The following is a 16,530-nucleotide window of genomic DNA, read 5'->3' as shown; positions in this document are numbered from 1 at the left end:
GAGTCCGCAGGGGCCACCGCCGGTCCAGCGCCAGGCCGCACAGCCCCGCGCCCTGTGGTGCCTCTGTCTTCCCAAACCCTCACTTCCCTTCTCCCCGGCACTGCACTGTCTTCTGCCTTCGCTTTCTTTTCTTACTTAGCCCTCCCTTCTAAAGCCTCCGTTTCTGCCACATGCTGGCGGGGGGTTGAGTTCCCCAAACCTCTGGTTTTCCCTCTGGAGAGAAAGCCACACCCCCGCTAACACATCGACCCTGTCCCTTTTTGGTTCTTCTTTTGGGTCTCTTGCTCACTCACACTTTAGTCCCTTTTGAAAGTCCCCCCCCCAAGGCCACCCCCTGATTTGACTGGCCCACAGAGAGGATCTGGTTGGGGTCCCAGCTTTGCAGTGCCAAAGAGACTATTTTGGACCATGGGACCTTCATTTGTCAAAAAGTTTATGCTAGCCCTGCCTGCGGAACAGTTGTTGAAGAAGCTTTTGAAGGGCTTAAACTGATCCCAACTGAGATGTTTCAATAAGGATTTGAGAGGATCTGTGATTCAAGGAGGGTTCCAGACATCCTCTGTCCACACTTAAGTTACATAATTAGACATACTAATGAGAGGTCTGCAGGATATGGTATGTCTCCTGAAAAGCTGAGGGTTTATATGCTTTCCAAATGGGAAATTTGACTGTCCCTTTACTCTGGGCTCTAGTAGAAAAACAAAAAAAAACAACCATAATTTCAATATAAATTTAGGTAAAAATGACACTATAGTTCACCAACTTTTAACATTCTTTGCAAAGCATGAATGTGATTAATACTATTCCCAGCTTCGAGTCAAGGCCACACCTTTTCAGTTGAAATACAGGAGAAAGCTAAGTCTTAGGTATTATGGCAAACGGATGTTTGGTTGTGTGCAAGTCTATGAGCCTAGGGAGATATTCAAGTGATTCCTCCACTGTGAGAGCAGTTGACCAATTCTGGGAGTAGTTTATCAACCTGCTAAAGAAATTAAGCAGAACTGAATGCCATGGTAGCTGTGTCATACAGTGTCATGTGCCCACTCACTACCAAAGTGCTTTAACACAACAGCTTTGGGAGCATATACTGGAATTACCTGGAGTTCCCCACCCAGATGGTATTCATCCCTATTTAACATATTGTTGTTTACTGTTAATAAAACTGTCACACATGTTGTCTGTTTGGAGCCTAACTCCCTGGGTTAAGCAAGGAAGTCCTATTTGATCCCATTTTACAGATAAGTTGTTGAGTTGCTTGAGAACCTGTGACCACTGGGATGAGGACCCAATTATCTAAACTACTAATCCATGGTTGGGAAACGTGTACTTTTTATTGTCTCTCCATTTTAAGTGCCACATTTCCATGGCAACTTTCTAATCCCCTTATCTGTAATGTTTTACTTCTCCCAACTTTTGAGAGTGACTTTTAATCTCCTGTGTGTTTTTTTTTTTTTTTTGGTCTCAGTGAAATTATTGCCAGTGGACTGTGAGAGGAAAACAGACGAGGTGAGTTTGAGTTTCTTATATTTCTCCTCCATCAGGTGGAAACTTCCCCAGCAAAGATCATATTAAGGTCATTTTCAGGGAAAGCTTCCTATAATGTACCAGAATCATGTCACATTCTGTGATGTTTTTGGCAGTGAAAGAGGACTTGAAATGCAGAGAACTGAGTCCCAAGGTCCAGTTCTGGGCTCATTACAGAGGCCTCCCATCAGTCATAGCACCAGGGACTTTGGTCTGTTGCCTGAGTTGATCCAAGGAGATGCAGTGGGTTGTTGAAGGGCCTCGAGCTTTCTGGCATCTGGCAGAAGTGCTGGTAGTTTCCAAGCATCAGGAGCTGTGTTCTCAATTCCATGTTCTCTGGTGTGCACTTGTGGCTCTGAAAACACTGTTCTGATTGGATGCATCAGAGGGGCTTGTTTGAAACACACTGTGAGTGGAATTAGCCCTCTTAGTCTGTTTAGATTTGTTGTATGAAGCCCTGATAATTCCTACAAATAATATTTGGGGGAGGCGAGCAGCCCCACCCATTTATGATTCATGCAGAAGCAGCACCGGAACGGAACCTGGATGCTGGTGCTGGTGTTAGTCTGGGGAAGATATGAGGCAGTAAATTTTCAGGTTATAAATCCTACCAGGAGGTGTCTTGTGCTGCTGGAGGGCATGACTTAGTAGTCTAATTACTAAGTGTACCATGCCAAGCCTCCGCAGCCTGGGGGCTGAGAAAGAAATGACACATGGTCATCGGGACACCCTTGCATTGACTTCTGCACTTAATGAAGGGCATCCTGCTGCAGATAACCAGATTTATTTTCCCTTGGCTTCTGATGTGTCATATTTGGGGTGTTTTATAACATTCATTTGTTGCATTCATCCACCAAATACCATTGTTTCCCAGATGTTTTGCAAAAACAGATTGATAATAAGCTTACTCTGCCCCCAGCATAAATACTGCAGGTAATGATCAGAAGTGTTGCAGAAACAGAGGTGGCCAGAGGAGAAACTAGAATTTTGAAGACTGAAAGCAGAAACAGGAAAAAAATAACTTTTCTGTATGGTGATGTTAGTTTTGTTTGTCTTTTATTTAGAAAAGGGTCTCCTGGTTTCTAATTCTCAGTCTTTCACATCTCTAAGTGTGTCAGACCCCAAGTGAATGGCACATGTGCTCCCTGGCCTTCTATGAGTATCATGCTCACGTCCCAACAGAGTGAGCCCTAGTACATCCTCCAGGTCCCCACTAAAGATGTGCTCAGTAACCAAACAGCTTTTCTCACCTGCCAAGTGGCACTTCAGATGCTGAATATTCCGTATTCCCAAACCTGCATCAGAGCACAGAATAGCCCGTCCTGGGCCTTATCCACACAGGCTTGTTGGGCCGACTTCATGGGCTTATGAAATGGCCTTCATAGAGGGTAGACTCAGGAGCTGGCAGATGGGGACATACTTCCTGGCTCCTGGGATTCTTGCTAAAGTCTCCTTTGTGTGGCTCCAGTCTCATCCAGGACCCAGACAGGCATTTGAGTATCTGATAAGTGTTCTTTTTCATCTCCACCGTTGAGGACTGTGACACTTTGTGTTTTTCTTTCTGCATTTATGCTTCTGGGAATGTGGAGACAGGCTGGGAGTGGGTGTGTTGTCTTAATCAGGCCATCTCGTCGTCTGGTACCTTCCTGTTTCCTTTGGGTAGTGTCTGCTTATGTTGAGTGATTTGTATGTGAGCTCGCAAGAGTCCCGCCACAGTCCTTATGCAGAGGTCCCACCTAACCCTGTAGGAGGCAAGCCCATGGTTGGTGACCTTCTGCCCTGTGTCCTCTGAGCCCTACGAGATCTGGCAGTGATTCCTTTTCTCTCCGAGGAGTCTGGGCTGCTGGGTTCATCATCCCTCTTACTGGCCTTTATTCCAAGGAGCACTGCAGATGGCAGTCCCTTCGCTATTGTATCTGCTTCTGCTACACGGCACCCTTCTCAGGAGCTTCACCTGATATTTATCACCTCTATTCCTAGGCAAAGCACTTTGCAGAATTTCTGTGGGAAGCCATTCTCCCATGTGATTGGGCACCTCCCTGATTGGGTGTGAGATGTTCTGGCTAAACTGTGTCGGAACTAATCCCCACCCTCTCCAGGTGTGAGAGCCTATCCGTGTAGGGACATTGACCCTGAGACCAATCACTGACCCTGACCTTGGAATGCTGTCCCCCTCGACCTTCATTGGATGGAATTTTCCCCTGAATTTCTTGTTCCCCAATAAAAGGCCATCCTCTGGCGTGCTCTCTCTCTCTCTCCTGCTAGTCCTGAGTAAGCCTTGCTGCCCCACCGGGTGGTCCGAGGCAGGAGCCAGAGGGAGGGCCGTCTCAGACCTGGTCAAAGAAAAAGGTAATTGAGTCTTGTGTGTTTATTTTGATCTCACTAGTTAACTTCTATGCTACGAACCTCTTGTATGAAGCCAGCGTGCTGGTCGCGCGGCTGAAATTTCTTTTCTTTTCTTTTTTTTTTGAGACAGTATCTCACTATGTTGCCCAGACTGGTCTCAAATTCCTGGACTCAGGGGTTCTCCCATTCCCACCTCCTGGGTAGTTGGGACTACAGGCGTGCCCCATAGCACCCAGCTATTTCTGTTTTAAGAATTCCAGGGCTGAGGGTAGCATAACAGGGCCAAAGAGCAGAGAGCTCAGTGGTAGAGCTTTGCCGACCATGTCCACGGCCCTGGGTTCCATCCCCAGTACTGCAAAAAGAAATCAATTAGTTAAAATAATACCATGTTCCTTGCCGTCAAGACATACCTGATAGTGCGGCCGTGGAGAGGTAGACACTGATGCGTACACCCATCGCCGGCGCCCGCTGACCAGTGTCCTGTGCCTTTTCAGTTCTGCCAAGCCAAGCAGAAGGCCGCCTTGCTGGAGCTGCTGCATGAGCTGTACAACTTCCTGGCCATCCAAGCCGGTGAGTCGGCCACACACGCCCGCCACCTCCTGAGGGGGGGTGGGGGGGGCGCCACTCTGGTTAGTCAGGCCACCAAGCCATGGTTATCCCCAGAAAATACCTTTAGTGGGTAAGCTTCAGCTTCCTGCCTCCCCCTGGTGATGCCGTGGCAGTGCATCTTTGGTTCCCCAGGGTCCCCAAGCACAAATCTTTCAGCAAGATACTCCCCCTTTTCTGGGATGCCTGATGCTCTGGGGGTTCGTGTTGGCACTGGAAGGGGCCAGGCCCAGGTCTTCTCAGAGTCTGTGAGGACCTGGCTCTGCACATCATTCCCCTGCTCAGAGCCTCCCTGGCCCTCACTGCCCAATGGGTGGCCTGTAACCCATTGCTGTCCCCAGTGGGGCCCAACTGACATTTCCAAACATCATTCCCTCCCATTCTCCTTCCCTTGAGAAGCAGCTGCTTCCTGGCTCTGCCTGTCATTTGCTGCCTCTTTGGCCTGCCCCTCCCCCTCATGCACATAACCAGTCCTAGCTGGGCTTCAGGATCTGGCTCACAGGCTCCCTCCCCTAGGGGCTGACCTGAGCCAGACAGTTGCCTGGGCCAGGGGAAAGGCCTCTTGCCTGTGTAGGCAGCAGGTGGTCTTCATGGCTGCCCATGGTGTCACATCTGGTCCTGATCATGCCTCCTAGCTGCAGGACCTTGGGCAAGTCCCTGATCCTCTAACGGCCTCAGTCTTCCTGTCTAACTAGGTAATGTTGGATCTGTCTTCTCTATAAAATGAGAGTCCAGCACTGTCCTTCAGCAGCCCCACTCATCCATAAGGGTCCCCTACCATTTCATTCGGTGAACTCGTGCTTTGAGACCAGAGAGGTCATCTACATTATTGTGTCCTCCCCCAACACCTAGCTTCTAGGAAGTTCTCAAAATCACCTGTGGGCAGCACAGGGGAGGGTGTGGGGCTCGAGCCTTAGTTAGATATACTTGAACTGGACGGAGCAGTTCAGTATTCTTGGTGACTTATTTTGTTTGTTTATTTTTTGTTGTTGTTTTGAGAAAAATGAAAAAGACACTTTATTGGTTTACTAGAGAATACACAGTGGAGTCCTGACCCAGAAGCTGTGATTCTAACTGCCAGAGGGAAGAGTGGGCTTTTAAGGTGGGGATACAAAGGCCACACTGCAGCTGGGCACTTCCAGAGTCACGGATCTTTTGTAGTCTTGGACAGCCGTTTCTCAGATCTGCAGGTGCCAGCCCCAGTGTCTGGATTCCTTCACACCCGAGTCTGTGAGCTTCAGGACAGATGGCCCAGCTCACAATGGGATGAAAGCTATCTTGTTCTTGATTTCAGTGGTTCAGTCCATGGTCAGCTGGCTCTGTAGCCCTGCGCCCCACCATGGCCAAAGGGCATGGCAGGGGACAGCTGCTCTGCTCTGACAGCCAGGAGGCAGGGAGAGCAGCTCAGTCCTGAGGAACGTTCAAGAGCACTCTTACCCGAGAGGTCAGAGGACGTCTGAGGCCTGTGCGGTCAGCTCTTGTGTGAGAATTCACTGGGCAGTCAAAGTCAGATGGACTTGTTTTGGACCCTCTGTCCTCAGGGTCAGTCTTATGGTATCAGCTCTCCTGACCCTGGGAGACTGGAGATGATTGGGAGGCACCTGAGAGCTCTCAAGGGGAGGGAGGAGTGGGGGCCACATATGACAGTCATCGATGAAGTCAGGGGCCCAGGGCCTGGGATGTAAATTCTGGCCTAAGTGCATGTTGCAGAGCTTTGCATCTTCTTCATGGTCCAAGGACCGGAGCACCAGCATCACCTGGGACTGTGCTGAAAATGCAGAATGAATGCCATGACCCATCTTGACCCAGTATTTTTAGAACAGTCTTGGGTTTTGTGTGTATCCTGAAGCTGAGAAGCTCTGCCCTATGCTGGGTGCTAGTAGATGTCACGCCACCATCCCTTTCTCCATGTTTGGTCCTGGCCTGTGTGATCAAGCCCTGGCACCTGCTGCCCTCTAACCAGCCTGGCAAGGGCAGCTGGGAGGACATAGATCTCACATAGATAGGCTACAGGGAAATGTGTGCTCTCCACAAAGCCACACCCTGCCCTCCCACTGGGGATCCGAGATAGCCTAGGTACTGATCTGCCTGTTTAGGATAGGAGATGACTCAGCCCAGAGTCCTACTCGTAGTCTAGTAGAAGAGACCACCTACCTCCCTGGCCCCTGGGTGATAGACAAGAACTGAGAGGGTGTGAGTCCAGGAGGCACAGTGCCTTTTAGCTGGAACAGTCAGGAAAGTGTCACAGGGGAGGGAGCCTCTGAGCCCAATCCTGAAGCCCAGGTAGGACTGGTTATGTGCATGTGGGGGAGGGGCAGGCCAAAGAGGCAGCAAATGACAGGCAGAACCAGGAAGCAGCTGCTTCTCAGAGGAAAGAGAATGGGAGGGAATGATGTTTAGAAATGTCAGTTGGGCCCCACAGGGGACAGTGATGGTGCCAGGCCACCCATCAGACAGTAAGGGCCAGGGGGGCTCTGAGCAGGGGAATGATGTGCAGAGTCAGGTGCCAAGAAGGCATATGCGGCAACAACAGCTTGAGTGGCGCAGTGTCATTTAAGCAGAAGCACTTTAAAGCTTTATTGATAAAACGTGGGTTGGAAAGGGGACAGGAGAAAACCAATCAGGAGGCAGGTCAGGCCAACCTAGCCAGGGCAAGGATAGTCCAGGCAGGGCAGGAGGACAGAAGAAGCCACCTTGGTCTTGGGAGACACAGTCACGATCCACTATGAAGTGGGAGGATTTGGTTGGGGGTGGGTGGACAGGCTTGGGTTCATGCTCAAGAATGAACTGAATATCAGCCTTTGGGTCCTCCCTGCACGCAGACATGCAGAGACTGGCCGCTGAGGCCTCTGGCTGTGCCCCGAGAGGGCAGCCAGGCTGTGTGAGTGTTAAGCGTCTTGTGATGCCTGTACTGTCCCCGGTCTCAGGGAGTCTAGTTGACCCATAGGACGCATCACACAGCAGTAAACCACAGCCACCTGAAGGAGGGCCAAGGGCTGTGGCAGGCCACCAGGTCTGAGGCAGGTTGGCCAAACGAGAGGCCCCATGGGCTACCTGGAGGACTGGGCAGGACTATGGGGGAACCTCCTAGCTTCCCAGGTATTGGAAGAGAGGCCCCACTGCCCAGTACAGACCCCGCCCTCTTTCTCCCTAGGACCCTCAAAACAATGGACTTGTCTCCATCCAGGTTGCCAGCCTGTGTCATGATCAGAACCCCTGTGGTGCCCACAGCCTCCTGCCTTTTTTCCCAGGCTGTGTTTATTTATAGTGCCATTCCTGTACCTTCCCGGCTATGTGTCGGATCCTTTTAGGGATCAATTGCAAACAGGCCTAGGTACTGGGCAGCTTTTTAGTCATTTAATGCAAATCGCTGCACTGCTTTGCAGGTCAGGTTTTAATGATCTGGAATCGATCCAAGCTAAGTGGCTTTTGATCTTGCTGCAGAGTGAAGATGCCCCACAGAAGCCAGGGAACCGTCGGCCACATGCTCCTGATTAGAACTGATGGCTTGATTTTTGCTGTATTTTTAGTCCAATTTCAGAGTAATTTTTTTTCACCTTTTCTCTGTGTTTGAATCTGTCTCCCCCCCCTTAGGTAATTTTGAGTGTGGAAATCCAGAGAAGCTAAAAAGCAAATGCATTCCTGTTCTGGAAGCCCAGGAATATATAGCAGTGAGTAGGCTGCGGCTCTTCCATTCCCAGGAGGGCTGGTGCTTTCCCATTGATCCTTCAAGCCCTGCGGGCTTTTTACCCTTTTTGTTTGCTTTGTGGCTTTTGGGCTTGCTTTCTTTTTTCTTTTTTTTTTTTTTTAACCTAGTGGAGTGTTAGTCCACCTTAAGTTAAGGTAGCCACCGTGGTGGGGACCACTCCACTGCCTTTCCCTAGCTAGGTGGCCACTGCAGGCTTCCCCTAAGGGGTCTGTTGCTTCTCCTTTCATTAACTTTGCTCCACTCCTCAGCAGCTTTCAGGGCACAAATTTAACCAGTCCGTTCTCTCCCTTTGTGATTCCGTTCAGACTGCTCAGGGTCCATTTGATTTTCAGTGTGGCCGCTGGCTGGTGGAATTTTGAAACTTTGGAGCTGGCGGGGACCTCAGAGGTCATCTAGTTCAATTTTCATTTCACAGATGAGGAAACTGAGGCCCAGAGAGGGTCAGGGACTTATCTGAGGCCACAGAGCTGGGTCTCTTGTGTGGCTCCCACACCAGCGCAACCATACTGAGCCACCGGCTCTCTGGCTGAACGCGGCAGCCTTTGAGATAATGCTATTCCTTTGGCGGCCTCAGGCCTGTGCTGTTTTCCTGGATGTGCTTCCGCATCACCTCCCCTGGTCAGAGTCTCTTCATGGCTCTCATCACCGCAGATTTCCTTGCTGCCAGTTTGCTGGGCATCTAGCGGAACGGGGCCTTGGGGAGTGTGGAGCATGAGCGGAGCGGCTTCCTTAATCCAGCAGCAAAGTTCCGGCTGCTCCGCCCAGAGGCAGAACTAATCCCCCCCCCTCCCCCACCCCGCCAGAATGTGACCAGCAGCTCCTCCGCCAAGTTTGAAGCAGCGCTGACCTGGATACTGAGCAGCAACAAGGACGTGGGCATCTGGTGAGTGTGGGGCAGGGCGGGGGCGGGGGTTAACAAGGTGGGGATGGCTGCTGCCATTGTTCTTACCTGACAGCTAACTCCCTTGCTCCCGCAGAGGTCTTGGGTCTGAAGTAAGACACAGGATGTCCCAGCTGAGTCTGGCGGCCCAGGGATGGGGCTTTGGGGCTGCAGAGCAGGGGGCAGTTTCAGGAAGAGACACACCTCCCAGGCCTCTTGCTGCCCTGCCTCTCCTTGGTGCGAGTTTTCATTTTAGATGAAATGATTCTGTGTGTTGGTTTTACTCAGATGGAAATTGCTTGGGAAATACTGCATTTTATTCTGCCAGTCTGTTTCCGCCTCTTTGTTATCTCTGGCCACTGTTAGTGGAGATAGTGAGCCTTTCAGGAGGCTGAAAGGGCCGATGTGTCTGCTCAGCCAGGGGGAGGGGCACCAGCCGACAGCCATGCCCCTTGGTGCCCCCTGCCAGAGGAGCTGGTCACAAAGTCCCTTGCTCAGCTCTGTGTTTGTGAGGATCTCTGTTCAGGCTCCAGCTCCCCATATTAAAACACACTCTAGGGTTCTGTTGGCTTCCTCTCTGATCCGCCCAAATTACTAATTCCATCAGCAGTACATCCAGCAGAAGCCCCTTGGTCAGTGCAGCCTAGAGCTGGATAACTGGAATCATGGCCCGATTAAAATTCACTGGCTTAGAGAAAGTGCTGCCCTGAGTGGCTGAGCAATTTTCCTGTGTTGGAAAAGGCAAAGGAGAATCCGGGTTCTCTCCTCCACAGCGCTCACTGAAGCCCCAACTCTGGAATGACAGCACCTGCCTTTGCACACTTGGGCAGGTAGTTGAGCTACTCAGATGACCAGTGTTGAAAATGGGTCACTTCCGATGGCAGCATTCCAGAGCTTGATGTCGTGCCCTCTCACTGGCTGGAAGAAGGGTCAGGTGTTCATATCCCACAAGTCTTGACGCCTCCCTGCCCGGGACCTGGGCAGGAGCTTAGTATCAGGGGACTGGTCTTGAAGAGCCTGGTGGCTCCCATCTCAGAGCCTCACCCATGCCCCATGATCTTTACCCTTAAACAGCTTATGTGCCTGCTCGTCACGGAGAAGCGCAACCTCCTGGATCCTGTCTTTGAGTTCTTGCCATGCAATTGCAGAGCTAGTGATTCAGTAAACATTTCCATCTCTCTGTGCTGGGAGGTGGGAATCCAATTTACAGTTTAATCTTCCGCACGCTGAGAAAGGCTGTCAAAGACCCAACAGAGGGGGACGTCACTTTAGCGGTAGGGGTTCAAGCTTGCTGCCGTCTTTAAAGGTTTATTCTTTCTAAGTAGCCAATGTGGGAAATTTCTGGAAAGAGCACAACCAGGATACCGAGCCTGTTCTATAAACAAACAGAAGCCTGTGGTCCCTCTGTCCTTCCCCTGCTGGCCTCCCGCTGTTGAAGTAGGACTTTGGAATGTGTCTAGAGCCCTGTGTCCTCTTCCAGGTTGAAAGGGGAAGATCCGTCTGAGCTGGTGACAAGTGTGGACAAGGTAGTCTGCCTGGAGTCTGCCCGCCCCCGCATGGGCATTGGCTGCCGCCTGAGTCGTGCCCTGCTCACTGCGGTCACCCATGTGCTCATCTTCTTTTGGTGTAAGTCTTCTACCACCCTCCCTGCGCTCCCTTTCCCCCCCCCGCCATCATGCCACTTGCAGGCAGCGCCTTGGGAGCGCAGCGTGGTGCCCTCGTAGGCGTGAGTGATGAGGTGTAGGAATCCCATCCGGAGGCTCGTTTCTGTCTGGTGAACTTGAGGTCTATCTCATAAAACAGAGGAGATGAACAAGTCGGCCTGTGCCCTGGTCTGTCTTTACCTTTGGAGATTGGTGGCTAGAGCATTAGGATAACTAGAAATGTCCTTGATGCAGGCAGGGGACTGTCAGCTTCCCTGAGAGGAAGCTGGGGCGGGTGTCCAGGTGGTGCCGCTTCTAGCACTTGCCAGGATCCCATCGTACAGACCAGCTCCAAGCGGGAGGCACAGTGGGGGCTTGGCCTGATTCTACTCCTGAAAAATGTAAGCTCCTGGGGAGCTGCAGATACCCGATGGACGTGCAGAGCGCTGCGCTGACAGGAAAGCAGGTCTCGTCTCTTGGCATCAGGACCGCCTTTGAGCAGGGACCTCAGGGTGTCTCTGGAAGCAAAAGGCCAGGGCACAGAGACCACGGCTCTCCAGAGATAGCCAGAGCTGCGAACCACAGGCCTACGTGCATACCAGGCCTCCTGCGCCGTCAGGCCAGAAATCATTATCGGCGGCAGCAGCCCAGAACACAAAGGGCCGCCATGTATATATGTATGAATTGCCGTGTTCAGGTCCACGAGGGAGGAGATGAAAGCCCGGAATGAGGTGGGGAGGGGCCGAGAGCTGAATAGCTGGGGACGCCTCTGGTGACAGTAGCAGGAGGAGGATGATCACTTCCTAGCCATCCTCCCCCTGCATGTCTGCGTGCTTGCTTCCTGTGTGCTTGTCCTCTCCCTGACGCATAGTAGGTGCTTGGAACAGGATTGGCAGGTTGCTCTGCAGCACAGTATCTTGCCCACAGGGACACCGGCTGAGTGTCAGAACAGCCAAAGGACATGCCAGGGATTAACGGGGGCTTTGTTCCCTCACAGGCTTGGCTTTTCTGTGGGGGCTCCTGATTCTCCTGAAGTACCGGTGGAGGAAGTTAGAAGAGGAGGAACAGGCCATGTATGAGATGGTGAAGAAGATCATAGGTACGTGGCCCCTGTGGAAGGGCTGCCCCTGCCTGCCCGCGGACCGTGCGCCCTGAACTCTGCATTCTCTCCTGCAGACGTAGTCCAGGACCATTATGTGGACTGGGAGCAAGACATGGAGCGCTACCCATACGTGGGCATCCTGCACGTGCGTGACACCCTCATCCCTCCACAGAGTCGGTGAGTCCTCTCTGGGGTTGCTAAGCCCCATGGAAAGGAAGCCCAGAGCCTGGCATCAACTGAGAGCACCTCCACCCAGCGTCCTGAGCGAGTGGGGTGCCGTCCACACCTCCTCCTGCTCCTGAGTGTGCTCTGCTCTTTAGGATGGAACGAGCTAGGCCAGACCTATAGAGCCTGGGCCTGCCCCTCTGTGGAGGTGCGCTGAGTGCTGAGGCCACTGCAGTGCTGCGGGCCCCAGGGTCCCCGCCTCTAGAGGCTTCTGCTCACAGGGTGTAATGGTGAGGGTTCTGTAGGTGGAAGTCCAGGGCGGCCAGGGATCAAGGCAGAGCAGCCAGCTCTTGCTCCACTGCTCTGTGATTCTCATAGTCCCATCTCCCCATAGATGCAGTTGGAGGGCTGGTCCCTTGTGGTCATAAGTGGTGACTACCAGCAGCTAGAGCAAAGTCTGTCTTGTCACAGCTGGCAGTGGAGAAGTGGGCTTCTTGTCACTCTTATAAGTAAGAGAAAACTTTCCCAATGGCCTCCTGGGACACACTCCTTGGGACTCTTTGACCAGAATTGGTTCCTTGACTTATCTTTGAGTCAGTTACTGGTGAGGAGGGAGAGGTAGTCTTCACACTTTATGACCATGACCCCACAATCAGAAATCAGCTACAATACCATGGTCCAGTTCCCACACACGCATGTGCACACACACATGCACATATATGTAATCGAAAGCAGTTTTACAACAATCCATAGGGTTAGTTCCAGGAAACAGGGCTGCTAGAAAGGGCCAGCAGGGCCGTGGTCACACATTACTGCAGGGCATCTTCCACAGGGCCGTGGCTGCTGGGGTGGTGCTCCCTGCTCCTGACAGTCCTGGCGTCGGGTGGCATCAGGGGCAGAATCTGAAGAGGCAGCCACCAGGGCTCACCACAGTATCACCTCAAATGGTGGCTCCCGCACAGCTGACTGACCCCATCTCTGTCGCACACTTACCTGCTGGATGACACTAAGAGGCCAGAAAGCTGCTGGCAAGGCACTGCCCCGAGCCCTGCACAGGGGCACGCCCCTCACCTGGCCTCACCACAGGGAGGGCCCCATTTGACAGCTGAAGCACAGGCGCTTGCTCAGTCCCACAGCCAGTGGTGCTTCTGTCGCTGCCACCACCAGACTCTGATCACCCCTCTCTGTGCAACCCCTGAGGAATTGGAGAATTAGAACATTTAAGGGTCTGTTTTAAACACAAAGGTGCTTGACAGCCTTCTTGCCCGTACAGCCCCTGGCAGAGGTGGCAGTCAGGAAGCTGAGGGAGAGCAGATGTCTGCAGTGTGCACATGTGTGCTGTTGGTCCTCAGGCAGTCACACGGCTCTTAAACTCCCATAAGGGCCACTCGGTGCACTCAGGCTCCTGCCTCATTCCTGGTCCTGCCAGGAGTCATCTTGTGACCGTGGGCAACTCGCGCAACCTGTCTGAGCCATGTTTTCCTCATGATAAAACAGGATTCCATGACCTTTCAGAGAATTGTGGGGAAGAAAGTCCGTCCTTCATGCATTCATTTATTCTGCAAATGTTTGTTGAGCACCAACTAAGTGCCAGATACCAAGGGGAGAGAGTGATGAGGGAAAAGCAAGAATCCCTGCCCTGCTGGAGCTCTTGTTCTAGAGAAGGAGACAGATGACAAGAAGCATAAGGAAATTGTGGTGTGGGTAGTGAAAAGCCCAAAGAGGAAGGGGCCAGGGACATCAAGGAGGTGGCCTCAAAGCTTATCCAAGGGTAGCCATTAGCACTTGAGCCGAACTAATACCCAATGTGCACATTCCCTTCAACAAGAACATGAGGTGGCTTGGCAGCTGGCCTGCAGCTACAGCCGCCTGGGCCCGAGCTCCTGTATTTTAGCACGGACGTGGAGAGCTGCTGCCCTGCGGAGTGTAAGCCCATCCTGCTCCCCAGGAAGCCCACTCCCCCTGTGGCTCTCAACCCATCTCCTGAGGCACCCAGTACTTCCAGGCCTCCCCGTAGATAGATGAGGGCCTGCTTCAAGAGCCAGAGGGAGATCTGAAGAGCTTGTTTAGTGAGAAAGCAGGGCGGCTGACTGGAGCAGCCGGCTCAGGCCAGGCTTGTTCATTACCCGTTAATGGTAAGCCTGGAAGGGGGACTGGGTGAGGAGCTGGTGGGCTCAATGTGGACTGCCACCTCCTCAGGCCCAGTAGGCAATGGGAGCTCAGACTCAGAGCCCAGTCCCCAAGGAGTATGTGGCCTTGGCCAGACCAACCAAAAGGAAGCTGCCGATCAGGGTTGTAGTGACACCTGGCCCCCAGGGAAGAAAGCTGCTGCACCCCAAGGCCACCCTGCCCTGACTCCCTGTCCTCACATTTGTCTTTCCTGGGTGACCCTACTGCCCCACACGTGCCCCTTCCCTGGTTCTCTTACACACGGAGTCCTGAGGAGATGGTCTCCAGTGGTCTCCAGTCTGAGGCCTGTGTGACACTGGAGCTCATCAGAGGGTAGATATGAAAGCAGCCTCCTCAACAGCCCTGTCTAGTCTCCAGTGGGGAAGAGGAGATGGGAAAGGGGCTGGGGGTGGGGGGGGGGGAGGCCCCAGGGACCCAGCAGGAGCTCTACCCCTGGAAGGAACCCTCCCTGGTGGCTGTGATCCCTCTCTTCTGGACCTCCCTGGTCAGGGTGTTTATTCATCCCTATCCCCCAATCGCTGTGGAATCTGGACTCAGCGACCCCTCTACTTGGCATGCAGATGCAGCTGGCACAGTAGTACAGCCCGCCTGGTCAGGGCTGCTGCGGGTCACGGCCCAGCTAGAAGCAGTGAGCCCACCACAGCCCCTCACATTTGGACCTGGGGGCCCCAGATACAGTCGGCCCCTTTCAGCTCCCTCTAATTGGATGCTTTTGTAGCCGAGAAGATTGAAGAGTTATTTGAGTGTGGCCCAGGAAATTTCTGTCCTCTGTGGTTTGTCATGTTAGTACCCAACGGCTCTTCCTCCCCAGACTGCACTGGAACTTGGAAACTTGTCCCCTTTTGTAGAAAGGGCTTGACAGGCCCGCTCCCTTGGGGTGAGACTGGCCTGCTGAGCCCTGCCCATCTCTTTGTAGGAGGCGCATGAAGCGGGTATGGGACCGCGCCGTGGAGTTCCTGGCCTCCAATGAATCCCGGATCCAGACAGAGTCCCACCGCGTGGCTGGAGAAGACATGCTGGTGTGGAGATGGACTAAGCCCTCCTCCTTTTCTGACTCAGAGCGATAAGCCCAGACAGGGGGTCTGTTCCCAGTCAGCCTGTCCCAGGACAGCCCACACCAGGGCGAGGGTCACCAGACCTGCCGGTGCTGAATTCACACTTGCCTTGACTATTCACCCTCCTGACTCCAGCCCCAAGGCCTCTCTGAAAGATTTCAGAGGTGTTAGCTCTTCAGGAAAACATGGGCTTCCTTTAAGGGTGGAGGGGAGAAGCCAGGAGTGCAGCCCATCCTCTCTGCCTGGTTTTTGGCAGAAAGGGGGAGGAGGGTTTGTTTTCCATGAATAGAAAACAAAAGGGCAGCCGCTGTGAGACCTGTGGAAGCCTGAGGCTGGTGGGCTGGAGGGGCCTGGCCAGGAGATGCCCAGTGAGTCTGCCTGGCTTGGGAGGTGGGTCAGGGATGGTGGGATGGGGCAGCAGGGGCGTAGGGGTGTGACTTGGTCCATGTGCCTTGGGGGTGAGGGAGAAAGCCTGTCCTGTGACTGGGTGGGCTGCTTTTGTCCTAAAAGGGGAAGATGCTAGAAATTAGAACCAGTGACTGTAGAGAAACTGTCCAGAAGCACTGGGCCCTGGTCTTCAGGGCCTCAGGGGGGGAGGAGGGAGCTGCTGGCATGGCCTCCAGGAAGGAGGAGTCTGGTTAGAGGACAAGAACAGAGGGTGGGGCTGCCCTGCAGCCATCAGTTAGCTCTTCAGTGCTGCTTCTCACAGAAGTTGCTGTTTCAGAGCAGACTTGCAGCCACGGGTCGTGTCAGGCTGAGAATGCAGGACTCTGAGAGCCTCGCATCAGGGCTGAGAGCCTCCTGCGGGCCAAGATCACCTTGTCTTACCATGACCACCGCCTCCCCACCGGGCGGGCTGTTTACCCAGAGCCTGCAGTCAGTACCGGCGGCGGCCGCACACTGCCCCCTGCTGGCCGCCCCGGAGTGGCCACCGCACTGCCGCCTGCTCTTCAGCCCGCGCCCGCCCGCAGGAGGGCGGCTGCAGAAACACCCGGTGGGGGGCCTTATTAGTTAAGTGCGGAGCCTCTCCAGCGAGGCTCATCCCTTACGTCCTCATCGGTGCTGGGCAGGAGAGTGGAGCAAGCAGAGGAGACAACTGCTGCCTGCAGAAGACACCGACTGCCCCTTTCTGGGCTTACTGGTGTTTGTTTCTTAATAAAGCTCCAGTCTGCCTGGTTTGAGCAATACTCTCATTTCCTCTGATGTCTAGGTGATCGGCAGGGCTGGCACCAGCACCCGGCTGGCCAGGCCCTGTTCTCATAATCAGGCTCCAGCCAGAATAAGAACTGTCACAGGCTTCAATATCAGGG

General features: G+C 53.2%; 1 protein-coding gene across 2 annotated transcripts in view; it reads left to right on the top strand.

Moving 5' to 3' along the window:
* Positions 1 to 16,407, top strand: part of Lemd2 (LEM domain nuclear envelope protein 2) — a 25,593-nt gene extending 9,186 nt beyond the window's left edge. The window contains exons 2-9 of one of the 2 annotated variants that reach the window (XM_015487569.2): positions 1,466 to 1,506; positions 4,365 to 4,440; positions 8,071 to 8,147; positions 8,989 to 9,068; positions 10,546 to 10,691; positions 11,706 to 11,807; positions 11,885 to 11,987; positions 15,082 to 16,407. In XM_015487569.2, the coding sequence (XP_015343055.1) occupies positions 1,466 to 1,506; positions 4,365 to 4,440; positions 8,071 to 8,147; positions 8,989 to 9,068; positions 10,546 to 10,691; positions 11,706 to 11,807; positions 11,885 to 11,987; positions 15,082 to 15,232 (776 nt within the window). In that variant the 3' untranslated portion in view covers positions 15,233 to 16,407. Of the gene's footprint in view, positions 1 to 8; positions 1,507 to 4,364; positions 4,441 to 8,070; positions 8,148 to 8,988; positions 9,069 to 10,545; positions 10,692 to 11,705; positions 11,808 to 11,884; positions 11,988 to 15,081 lie in introns of those variants that run through there. The other variant, XM_048805120.1, reaches the window with a different exon arrangement.
* The last annotated feature ends 123 nt before the right edge of the window (positions 16,408 to 16,530 follow it).

Source organism: Marmota marmota, unplaced genomic scaffold (assembly GCF_001458135.2).
Source record: "Marmota marmota marmota unplaced genomic scaffold, marMar, whole genome shotgun sequence".
NCBI classification, from domain to species: Eukaryota; Metazoa; Chordata; class Mammalia; order Rodentia; family Sciuridae; genus Marmota; species Marmota marmota.
The sequence above is the reverse complement of the archived record's forward strand: the minus strand, read 5'-3'. Positions and strand labels throughout refer to the sequence as shown.